General features: G+C 43.9%; 3 protein-coding genes across 3 annotated transcripts; 2 read left to right on the top strand and 1 right to left on the bottom strand.

Moving 5' to 3' along the window:
- Positions 1-728: 728 nt before the first annotated feature.
- On the top strand, positions 729-1,694 carry CCR75_009091 (uncharacterized protein; the record flags this gene model as incomplete). The annotated part of the gene is made up of 1 exon (XM_067967137.1): positions 729-1,694. The coding sequence occupies one exon, from the start codon at positions 729-731 to the stop codon at positions 1,692-1,694; it is 966 nt and encodes a 321-aa protein (XP_067820202.1).
- On the bottom strand, positions 739-3,605 carry CCR75_009092 (uncharacterized protein; the record flags this gene model as incomplete). Its single annotated transcript, XM_067967138.1, has 6 exons — positions 739-2,401; positions 2,465-2,701; positions 2,773-3,015; positions 3,077-3,158; positions 3,292-3,394; positions 3,462-3,605. The coding sequence occupies 6 exons, from the start codon at positions 3,603-3,605 to the stop codon at positions 2,203-2,205; spliced, it is 1,008 nt and encodes a 335-aa protein (XP_067820224.1). The 3' UTR covers positions 739-2,202.
- Positions 3,581-5,833, top strand: CCR75_009093 (uncharacterized protein). Its single transcript, XM_067967139.1, has 2 exons — positions 3,581-4,594; positions 4,665-5,833. Exons 1-2 carry the CDS (start codon positions 3,691-3,693, stop codon positions 5,513-5,515), a joined length of 1,755 nt encoding a protein of 584 aa, XP_067820223.1. The 5' UTR covers positions 3,581-3,690; the 3' UTR covers positions 5,516-5,833.
- The last annotated feature ends 5,483 nt before the right edge of the window (positions 5,834-11,316 follow it).

The following is an 11,316-nucleotide window of genomic DNA, read 5'->3' as shown; positions in this document are numbered from 1 at the left end:
TTGTACTGCTTCAGTACAAGTCCACTTCGCACTGCTTCAGTTGCGAGTGGTGCCTTATGTTATTTCACGTACACTAGTACGTGCAGAGGAAGACTTCTCTTTAAGACAACTAGCTTAAAGAGGGTTAAATGAAAACTGTATTAATATAATTAAGTATCTCTTCTTTCTATCTGTTGATGCTAATTTGATTATAAACTAATACTAAACATGCAATTGAAATCTTATCTTATCCTATCTGTCTCTTTGTTTTGTTTGCATCTACAGCTGATTAGTCTGCGGGATAAATAGATATAATGGCCTATACCTACTTATGGATAACATTTCTGAACATTACTATATAAAGTAATATCCTCCAAATATTATCTACCTTTTAGATAATATATTAATTAACAACCTTTTAGTTTTAATTTCACGGAACGATACACCCCGCTAGACGGAGGGTTTAACCCGCTGACATGTTTCGCATGTTCGAACGTATGCGCTGACCCATTTATAAATTTTGGGCAACCAATAAATCCGGCTTGCAGAGCCGTAGGTCTTTTCTCTACAAGAACTATCTGCCTAATTTTGGGCTTATGAGCTAACGTTGTCGGAGCGGCTACCTGAGATGTTATATTATTACTTTCCATTGAAAAAATAAAATGTTCCACAATTGTCTTTTAGTATTGCGTAAACCCCAGACTGCGTACCTTCAGTAGTAGAAAGTATATGTGCCGAGCGCCAGCAAAATGGGTAAGAAGACCAATTGGACAACGGCTGAAGACCAGACCCTGTGCCGCGTCTGGATGAATGCCAGCGACTTGAAACTACAGGGTGGCGATCAAAAGGCGTCTAACTTCTGGAATGCTGTGCGCGAGTTGTTTCACCAGGAGATAATTACAACTGTGGAGCGCCCACTTAATGGGCTCAAAGTCCGTTGGACACGTATTAACAAGGATTCGCAGAAGTTTGCATGCATCTTAAATGAAATTCAAACTATAGAAAAGAAGGTGGACGAGAGAAACGGTAGTGCTGCTGTAGCATTGTTTACGGAACAGCAGTGGATTGATGAGGCGAAGGACGCATTTTACCGTCACTACAACGTCAAATTTTCTTTCGAAGGCTGCTGGAAGCAGCTGCGATACTCATCCAAATGGCTGCAGCTTTTTGCTAATTCTACAAATCACCCAATTTCAGTAATGGACGCTCCATCAACATCAACGATGGTAAAAAATGAGTCAGGAAGGGCACCGTCTACTTCTAGCAGCGAGGATGAGATCTCCACGACGAACGAAGGTGCTTATAGGACCGCAACAGATTTTGCTCCACCTGCTGCTGTCTCGACTTCGATGCCAAATACGAATAATGAGTCGATGTTTGCGACTGCAACTGCTGCTATAAATCAGACATTTACGAATTCGAACGTGTTTGCCATCCCCCTCAGTCACAAGCGGCCAGCTAATGTGTCTTTTGAGTCACTAGCTACCATTTCAAATCAGCAGCTGCAAGAATTAATTGTTACATGGGTGGAGCAACTGAAGCGGCAAAACGATTTAATGGTAGACCAGAACGCCATTGCGTTGCTGAGAATTGACGGTGAGATGTTGTCAGATGCGGAGGCTCAACAGTGCTTCGAAACGCTCCGCGCTCGGTATTTTAAAAAAGTGCGCAGAAGCTACAAAAACAATAATTCGCGAAGTAGCACATTAGTCTAAGTCTAAATATGCAATCGATATCACTATCTCCGCACCGCTTAACAGACATGGTGTTATCCAGAAGAAAGCAGTAGAGCCTGCAGCTAGCACCACAGACGCTGTGCATCGCGTTGTAATTTAATCAATGTGCACAAATTGATTATGTGTGTATGGTAAATAGATTATAACGGAAAATATGACTGTGCATGATCATCAATGCCGATCATCAATGCTGATCATCAATTCATCAATGCTGTTCATCAATGCTAAACTATTTCATTGCTCTAAATTCCACATACTATATGCTTTTTTAGTATTGAGCTTCAAAAGAAATCATTGACTTGCTTGACAAGATGAAAAATAGATAATAGGGTACTGCGCGCGAATGTTCAGAAGAATATGGACCTTTAAGGTCATACCATACTTCACATAATGTTACTAACTTGATCGTGAATCAATAGAAATCCATAGGTGACGCCCCAAGTGCAAATTATAAGGCGACTCACTATATGTTGAAGTTTAATGTCTCTTACACGATATCACTGGCCTCGCAGGTCGGAATGCGCTTTTCCACAGACCATCCGCCCTCCAACGTCTCCGTTGTCATTGTAGTTGCAATTTTAAGCGAAGTATCATTGTCGAGAAAGGCATCCACTTCTGAGGCTTCATCTTCGGACAACAACAACTCATGCTCAAGCATATAGCCTAGCACCTGGTTCTTGACGGATCTAAACAGAATAGCGATTAAAAACTTTACAGTGGTCAGCCAACAAGCAAAGTGTAAACCTTACGCTGGAAACCAAATGTTAATTGGGAGGAGCCAATGTAAAGAGAACTTGCAGTCTAAACCGCCAAACACTTCATGCAGTCCGAGGTTGTCTGTGGTTTCACCCTTTAGACGGTCAATCTGTGTAGTTCCCGTGGTAATGACGCTATATTGGTCGCACATCATACACATGGTGAAAAGTCCGAAAAGTACGGCTTCCATGATCAAGCAGACAACCCGAATTGCTCCATAAGTCGGGCAGCTACATCACAGCAAAATGCAATAGCATCAAATGAGCGCCAGATATTCAAAGCCGGCAGTTAATCCACGTACGACTCATTAATGCATTTAGCGTAGCGAAAGAACACAAGTGTCAGTGTATATGTAGACAACGCGAACACGTAGAAGATGAAAAGTAGAAAAAACTTGTGGTTGCCTAACCCGACGCAATTGTTTACCCAAGGGCAATGGTGGTCCATCTTTATGACGCAACGATCGCAGATTGAGCAGTGATGCGCTCTTCCTGGCTTGAATTGGCGACACCGACGACACGTTCGGAATCGCTGCTCCTCCAGCCTACAGCAGCAGCAAGCAATTATCAACAGCCGCAGACCCGCATTTTTTATCCAATCTTGACCTAGCGATCTCGTCCCTGGAAGCGTTCGCCAGCGCAAGCGGTAGAGCCGATTCAGGGACAGCTCCGGGGTCCGTTAGCATGGCTGCAGATGCATAGTACAAAAATGACCATGAGTTATGTTGTAAGGACCAGTTATTATTTAAAATTGTATTTCACTCACGTAAACAAGTCAACTCTCTATGAATGAACTTGTTTACGAAAGTGATTATTGCAACCTTTTCCGTGTGATACAAGCGCCATAAAGCAGAGCCCTGTAAAGATAGCGATGTGTAGAAGTCCCAGTAAGGAAAGTCCCATCCACGGGTACACCACTACGCCCTACAGCAAAGAAACGACTACGTTTAGACGATAACTTGAACACGAAATTTGGCAATTGACATCCTACCACGACAGTGCACTCAGCGTAAAGCACTAGAAACCACGATATGGTAGCGCACACAATTCCGCACGGATCCATGTTGCACCAAGTCCGCACATTGAATCCTGTGCCACACTCTGCCGGTCGTTTTCGCTCATCCAGGGATGGCATTATAATCAATACGAGAAAGTAAAATGCTTTTGAATAAAACAATAATACGTCGGTACCTTTATCGCATTTTCCTCGGTCCAATATTATGGTGTACAGGAAGCCGTACGGGCGCATCGCGCTAAGCGACCTGTCTCCGTCTCAGATATCCCAATGGACTATTCAAGCTGAAGCTGGAAACGTAGTTGAAACGCCAGAGAGGCAGGACGATCACGATGCGCCCAGCTTGGCGTCCACCACATTGAGGCTACGGAGGGCCATGCTGGGGGAGCTCGTAAGTGCAGGTTTGCGCTGTAATGCGTGCGAAGTATCCGCTTTCGAATCTTTATATGAACAAAATGAGCATTATAAGTCCCCAGCACATTGCATGAATTTGAAGAGGCGAGCAAAAGGCCTGCCGAGGCTGTCGGAGCAGGAAATGCTTCAGCAACTGCAGAAAGAGGCGAAGAAGAATGAAAAGGCAAACTTTGATACCTACGATTCGCTCTCTTCATCTCCATCCGATTCTGAAGAGGAGTTAGGGGAGGTGGCGTCAAAGAAAGAGCCTGTGGTCGAATTTTCTGACGGCACGAGCACATTTAAGGTGTTTAAGAATATCCTTTCTGGGGTGGGCGAGAAGACATTTAATCCACATACATCGCTGCAAAAAGTGTGTTTGTCAAAGTTTCGATGGGCCGTCCTTTTACTACGTAGTGGACGCTTTGCTGGTGCCGTGTTCGATAAAGAGAAAGCACTTTGTCACAAGACATTCCAGAGGTACACAACAAGAAGGAAACAGGGTGGGGCTCAATCAGCCAGCGATGCAAATAGAAAGGTCAAATCAGCAGGTGCAACGCTGCGTCGTTATAATGAAGTAGCGCTGAAACAGGACGTGGCGGCGTTGCTGCTAGAGTGGAAGAATGTGCTGGACGATGCGGAGCTGATATTTATTTCTAGTGGAAAGACAGAGCGCGCAACGTTCTTTCCAGAGAAAAGTAATGTTCTACAGCCAGGTTGGTGGCTAATAATGAGCAATATTTCGATAAATATTTGTCTTGAACTCCTTAAATGAAATTGCTGCAGGCGACAAAAGGCTTAAGCGAATTCCGTTCACAACCTTCCGACCTACCTTCGAGGAGGTCTGCCGGGTTTATTCCGAACTACGTACCGTGCGCTTTGCGCCACTGGCATCAAAAGAAAAACCTTTGCCTGGCAGCATCAAGATGTTGAAGAAAAAGAATAGCAAGAAGAGTTGCGCTCCAGCACCAGAGACTGTTCAAAAGGCGGAAGCGACTGTCGTTGTAAAAAAAGAGGAATTGCCCCTGATTATACAGTTGGTAATTTCCGACGACATGATACGTCTTAAAGAGCTACTTTCGAATGCGGACGAGGGCGATGTTAGTGTAAATGCGGCAGATGCTAATCTCATGACCGCTCTTCACCACGCTGCTGCAAATAATTTAGTCTTGATGGTCGAGTATCTGCTTCAGCATGGGGCCGATCCCGCTCTTTTAGACTTGCACAACCGACCGCCGTATTACCTTTGCAGCATAAAAGAGACTCGAAATACATTTCGTAGGTACATGGGCAAACATCCGGATGCGTGGGATTACAAAATGGCACAAATTCCAGAAGGACTTACTGCTGAAATGGAACAACGCAAATCTGAAAAAGAGGCTGAAAAACGAAAAAGGGCGAAAGATCGAAAGAAACAGCAGAAGAAGGAAGCTGCTGAGCAGAGGCGGATTGAAGCCGAGCGCCAGGAAGAACTGGACCGAAAAATTGCAATGGGGATGTCTTGTGGTTTCTGCAGCAAGTATGCTGGCAAGTCCCCATTGACCCGTCTAGAATATAAGTACTGTTCGACAGATTGTGTCAATAGCCACAAACGTCAGCTGATGAGTGAAGCAGCTTTACGCCGATTTACGGGTTAGTTTAAAATACTTTTTCGCAATAAGGTGGAGTTGATAGATGATTAGCACTTCAGCGTATTTACTGTGAATGTTGTGCTCTTTTCAACACATTGATAGCAAGTATTAATTCTGATGATAAAAAAACAAAGCGGACCTGCCGATAAAGGCGAAATGTTGCAGCATGTAAATGCCTGGATCAACGAGAATTCGATTTTCACGACGCAGCATCGCTCGCGATTTCAGCGATTGAAAAGTAGCAGCTAAAAGCTTGTGCAGATGTACCAATTACAGCGCTGCTAAACAATGACTCCTAATCGTAGAAAACAATTTTATCAATTGCCGACAGACTTGTTTGGACAATTAACTTTCATTGATCGGAAGCGGCTTCATATTCCACTGTCGAAGGAAATATTGACGATCTTACAGTGTTGATATGACGGCTTCAACCGCTTTCAGAACTGAATTTTTGTTATTTTGTAAAGTTTAAATACCTTACATTTGAATTGTAGATCCGAGTGTTTAAACCTTATGAGACCGAAGTTCCTACAAAATTGCTTCCATATTCTTCTAACGCGCCTGTATTATCCCCTGTGTGCATATTAGTAGCTATAGCTTTTGAAGAGGCGAGGGGTTTGTCGGTGTGCGAAGCTCTCCAAGTAGATGTGCCTGTCACCATATCAATATCTGGTGGCTGACTCGTGCATTTTTATATAAAATCACATATATAAACAAGAGGGACTATAACACATCAACGGTAAGCAATCAATTGTAACGGGGTGTATCGTTGCATCAAATTACCACTTAAAGGTTGTTAACTAAAGAATATTTGGAGAATATTACTTTACATGGTAATATTCTTAAAGCTTATCCATTGGTAGATATAGACCATTAGGTCTACTTTCTCCGGTCCAGTCAGCGCTGGACGCGCGCAAAGAGAGAGACAGATAAGACTTTTAGTACATGTTTGTATTAGTTTATAATTAAGTTAGTATTAAGTAGATAGACAAGAAAAACTTAATTATATTAATACAGTTTTTAATTAACCCTCTTTAAAGCAAGTGTTATAAAGCGAGTCTTCCTCTGCACGTACTAGTGTGCGTGAAGTGACGTGAGGCACCACTCGCACTGAGACAGTGCGAAGTGGACTTGTATTGAAGCATTACAAGTCGGCAGTGCCCCGTTACACCTGGTAGCACTTTGTAGTCCGTCCAGGACCACAGTACCATCATCTAACATGGACATGTTAGATGATAATGGAAATACGCATCGCGTTTTGCGTGATAGCTACTCCTTTCTAGGTGACATAGAAAGGAGTGCATATATTATTGGATGCCTATGTTCCCAAATTGGCCACCAAAGACCGCTTTGAGTTATGAAATGCTGAGATTTTTTCTTGACATTCTATCAATCAAAGGACTTTATTCTTTTGAATAGTCTTGCCAAAATTCTACAGCATTATGCAGTGCGTGCGAATGCGCCAATATTTTCGATATCTTGTCGTGAATAAGTTTGACCGCGAGTTGCAAGAAACACGACTTTACCGTCTTTTATATGATACCGTAAATGGATGAAGCACTTATCAAAAATTAAATGCGGACTTTTCGTCGGCTTTTTTGTAATGGGGCATACATCGGTTGGAAAACCGTTGTTGTGGTACATTTACCTTATACGTAAATTTTTATCCTATTATAAAAAAGTTAATTACTTAAATCCCATTTATTATGGGTAATGTGGTCGCCGCCAATATAAATCTGGCGGCCAAAATCTTTTTTATGATTCGCTAGGGTAAGGCTTTAGATTAAATAATTTAATAAAGTGCAGTCCCCCTCTTGATCTTAAAACGTTAAGTGCCTTTCTAAGGCTTACCCATTGATCTGTAAGAGATAGAAGCCTTTTCAAGGTATATACTCTTGGGCACTATTTGCCACTTGTTTCTACGATCCCTCAAATCCCTTGAACTAGGATACATTAAGCTTTAATAGCTTGTACGACTCCCTGAGTTGTTAAACTCATTATTATTTTGAACTAAGAGACTCTCTGAGTCTAAAGTCTTCCTCTAACTTTTGGAGCGAGGTAGCTCCGCACTCGTAGTCAATCTACGCTGGAGTCTTTGTAAGACTAAACCTTCACTGAAATGGAAGAGTTCCCAGAAAATTCAGAGGCGCAATGCGCAGCTTATGACAAGGTCAAATCTTTGTTTGGGCTTGAAGATGTAGAGTTTATTATATCCCAGGGACCAAAGGTCCTGCATGCACGGCTTCAAGCCTTCATGCGATATAAATCATCTCTGATCGGCCAGGTACAAGATCACTTTGCGGCATCTATGCCAACCAGGTGCATCTCTGGACATGGTTCAGAGCCGAAGGCTCGCTTTCTAGCTGTCAATTTAAAGACATTTGAGGTAAAAGAGGGAGAAAATCTCCCTTTTGGATTAAGCAGATGGAGATGTCCATTGACTCCGCCTTGCTCTAAACAGAACGACAAAAGGTGGCTATGGTCATTTTTAAACTCGGGAATGGGCACTATCGTTCAGTACGTCCATAAACGACGCTTTTTCCTCGTGGAATTCACTGAAACAGCAAATGACTAACATGTTTACGCCGCCTGATCAGGCTTTTCGCATACGAGCACGGCTCCTAGCGACTCGACAGGGTAAACGAACCCTAGGGGACTATGTACAGGAGTTGAGAACTCTCATCTATGCATCAAGACCCGGTGTAAGATGCAATTGTCGTAAAAGTCTTTGGGGTGTCTCAATGAGGGCGTTGCCCCGACGGAATTATTCCGCTCTCATCCTGCCACTTTCGAAGAGGCAGTTGCCATAGCGCTACGCGCTGAGTTCGACTTTAAGTCTGCTCGTGTTAGCACGCCTGTTTACTGAACAAGCTCTTCGAGCACATGGGTACCGCCGAATAGACGGGAACCCATGGATCTAAGCCTCGTTGAGGAAGGAGAATAGGTTTTTCAAGCTGTGGAACAGCATTCGAATATCCGTAGATATTATATTTGCGGAAGCACGAAACATTTACGTCCGGCCCGTCCCCTACGAATTACGCGTAAAGTTCGAAAGAGCACCGATTCCGACCGATACCAGAAATATGGTACGGTCGGGAAAACGTCGATACCCAGTAGGTGCGGGGCGCCCTACTGGGGAAGACCTAGGCTCTGTTGAACCTCCAGGAGGTGAGAGTAAACATGACCTAGCCCCAATGAGCTCGGTGCATAAACACGGGACGTGAATACAAACCTGGCTTGTTAGTCGCTCAAGCGACTGTGAAGGGTTTTGATAAGCCATGGTCAATTTTTATTTATTCAGGAGCGTCTTGCAATTATGCTCGACGTCTTTCCCTTGAATGAAATCATCAACACGTTGAGACGCTTGTAGCGCATGAAAGTGATACAAGCCTGTTCGGTTAGCGACTGGGACTCGTCCCACTGCTCCAAAGGTTCCATTGAACTTAGGCATAAAGTTTCTGGACTTTGACAGTATGGATCACTGTCTCGTCCTTGATTTGGATTCTAGATATGATATCATTCTTATTATGGCCTGGCCTGAACGCCATGAGCCATGGATCGATTGGAGATGTAAGACCTTAAGCGCCACGCGCAATGTTCCTAGCAAAGTTTTGGAGAGTCATGAACCCACCTTTGCTAGGCAGCAAAAGCGCTCATCGATGTTATGCACATGCTTATTTTGATGACAGTTTTGTCCATAGTCGTGCGGAGCAGGGTCGGTCGGATATGGAAAACCATTTAGACCATTTGCGAGCAGTGCTCGGGTGTATGCGCACAAATAAATTTAATGCCAATGCATCTAAATGCAATTTTGGCGCAGAAGAAATTCCTTTCTTAGGGTGCTCTATTGGGAAGCGAGGCCTTAGAGCGGACCCCGCTAAGGTAAAAGCCATATTAGATTGGCCGGTTTCAAAAAACGAATTGCGTAAGTGATTGGGTTTCGCCAATTATTTACACAAATATAGCGAAAATTACGCTGATATGGTTAGGCCATTACCAAATGCTCTTAAAAAGTTTACAGAATGATGCTGGACTAGCACAGAACATAATGCTTTTAAGGCAGCTATGGATATCTTATTCATGCCCCGATTCTGGCACTTCCAAATCTAAATTGATTTTTCAGTGTTCTGTGAAGCATCGGATCTTGCCATTGGCAGTGCTCCGTTGCAAACAGATGCTGATGGGCGTGAACGTGTTATTGCGGTTGAGTCTAGACAGCTTAAGCTGCGGAAAAGAACTACCGAGTTCATGACAAAGAGTTACTTGCTATGATGTATGCTCTCGTCAAATTCAGAGTTCATCTGCTCGGCTCTAAGCCATTTGCGATATATACGGATCCCGCGTCATTACGCACTTCGACTAAGTTGCCCCATCTCTCACAGAGAATGGCCCGATGGTTATCCTTTTTCGCCAATACAACTTCGACGTGAAGGATAAGCCTGGCAAGCAGAATGCTTTGGCCGATACTTTATCACGCAGGCCGGATTATGAGCTATCTCATTTAACGACTATCTTGTCGTCTATTCTTGTATTAATCCGTTCGGCTTACGCCAAGGATGACTCTGGTACGAGCTTTAAAGAACTCTAATTCAGGTATTAAATTGCCGGCACGTTTTCGTGCAAGGTTACATCAATATTGTATCGATAACGACCTGTTGCTTTATTGCACAGACATCGCGGACCCTCCACGTGTCGTTGTTCTTCATGATGAGAATTTGAAGTACCGAATCCTCTATGAGGCACACAATACTGTCCTTGCTGGTCATATCGGTAGAGAAAAGACCTACGGCTCCATAAGCCAGAGTTATTGGTGGCCCAAACTTTATAAATGGGTCAGCACATAGGTTTGCACATGCGAAACATGCCAACGGGCTAACCCCTCGGCGCATCCTGCTGCGCCACAGGCGATCCTTCCCGTCCCCATAGGTTGCTGGTAGTCCAATAGTGTGGATTTTGTTTTCAGTCTACTGAAAGATTCGGCTGGTAACCCTGGCACAGTGGTCTTTGTTGACCGATTGAGCTAAAAGGTTCGCTTAGCGGCTGTGCCGGATACCATTTATGGTGAAGGTACCGCAAGGCTGTTCATCGATCGCGTGTTTCGACAACACCGTTTGCCAGTGGCAATTGTCTCTGATCGGGATCCCCGTTTCACGAATTAATTCTGGAAATCGATTTTCCGAGTGCTTGGCTCCAGATTGGACATGTCCACCGCGGACCATCCGCGGACTGATCGTCAAACTGAACGTGTCAATCGCGTCGTTGAAGCCTTTTAAGCAGAATTTGTGCCCAGACACCAAAGCGCTGGAGCTCGTTGGCGCCATTGGTGGAATTTGCGTTAAATAACGCTGTCCATGCCTCTCGAGTCTATACTCCGTTCTATGTCAACGGTCTCACCCACCCACGCGTCCCTTTAACGATGCCACTGCGTGGCTAGAGATTGGTGGGGGAGAATAAGCCGTTAGGCATACTGATATCAGCCCTATTTACCGCTCGGAAACAAGTGAGGGAGTTCCTCGCGACGCGATTTAGTGTCTTAACGCATGTAAGGGACATGATGGCTGATAGACAAGACAAACAACAAGACCAAGCAGTCGGCAACGACGTACAATGTACGTGCAGAGGAAGACTTCTCTTAAGACAAGTAGACTTAAGAGGGTAAAATGAAAACTGTATTAAATATAGTTAAGTGTCTCTTAATCTATCTTTGTAAATGCTAACTTAACTATAACCTAATACGAAACATGTAAATGAATTCTGATCTCTATCTTATTCGGCAACGACGAAGCTGAATTATGGTCGGAGACCGA

The sequence above is a fragment of the Bremia lactucae genome, linkage group LG1 (assembly GCF_004359215.1).
Source record: "Bremia lactucae strain SF5 linkage group LG1, whole genome shotgun sequence".
NCBI classification, from domain to species: Eukaryota; Oomycota; class Peronosporomycetes; order Peronosporales; family Peronosporaceae; genus Bremia; species Bremia lactucae.
This window is presented reverse-complemented; position numbering and strand designations above follow the sequence as displayed.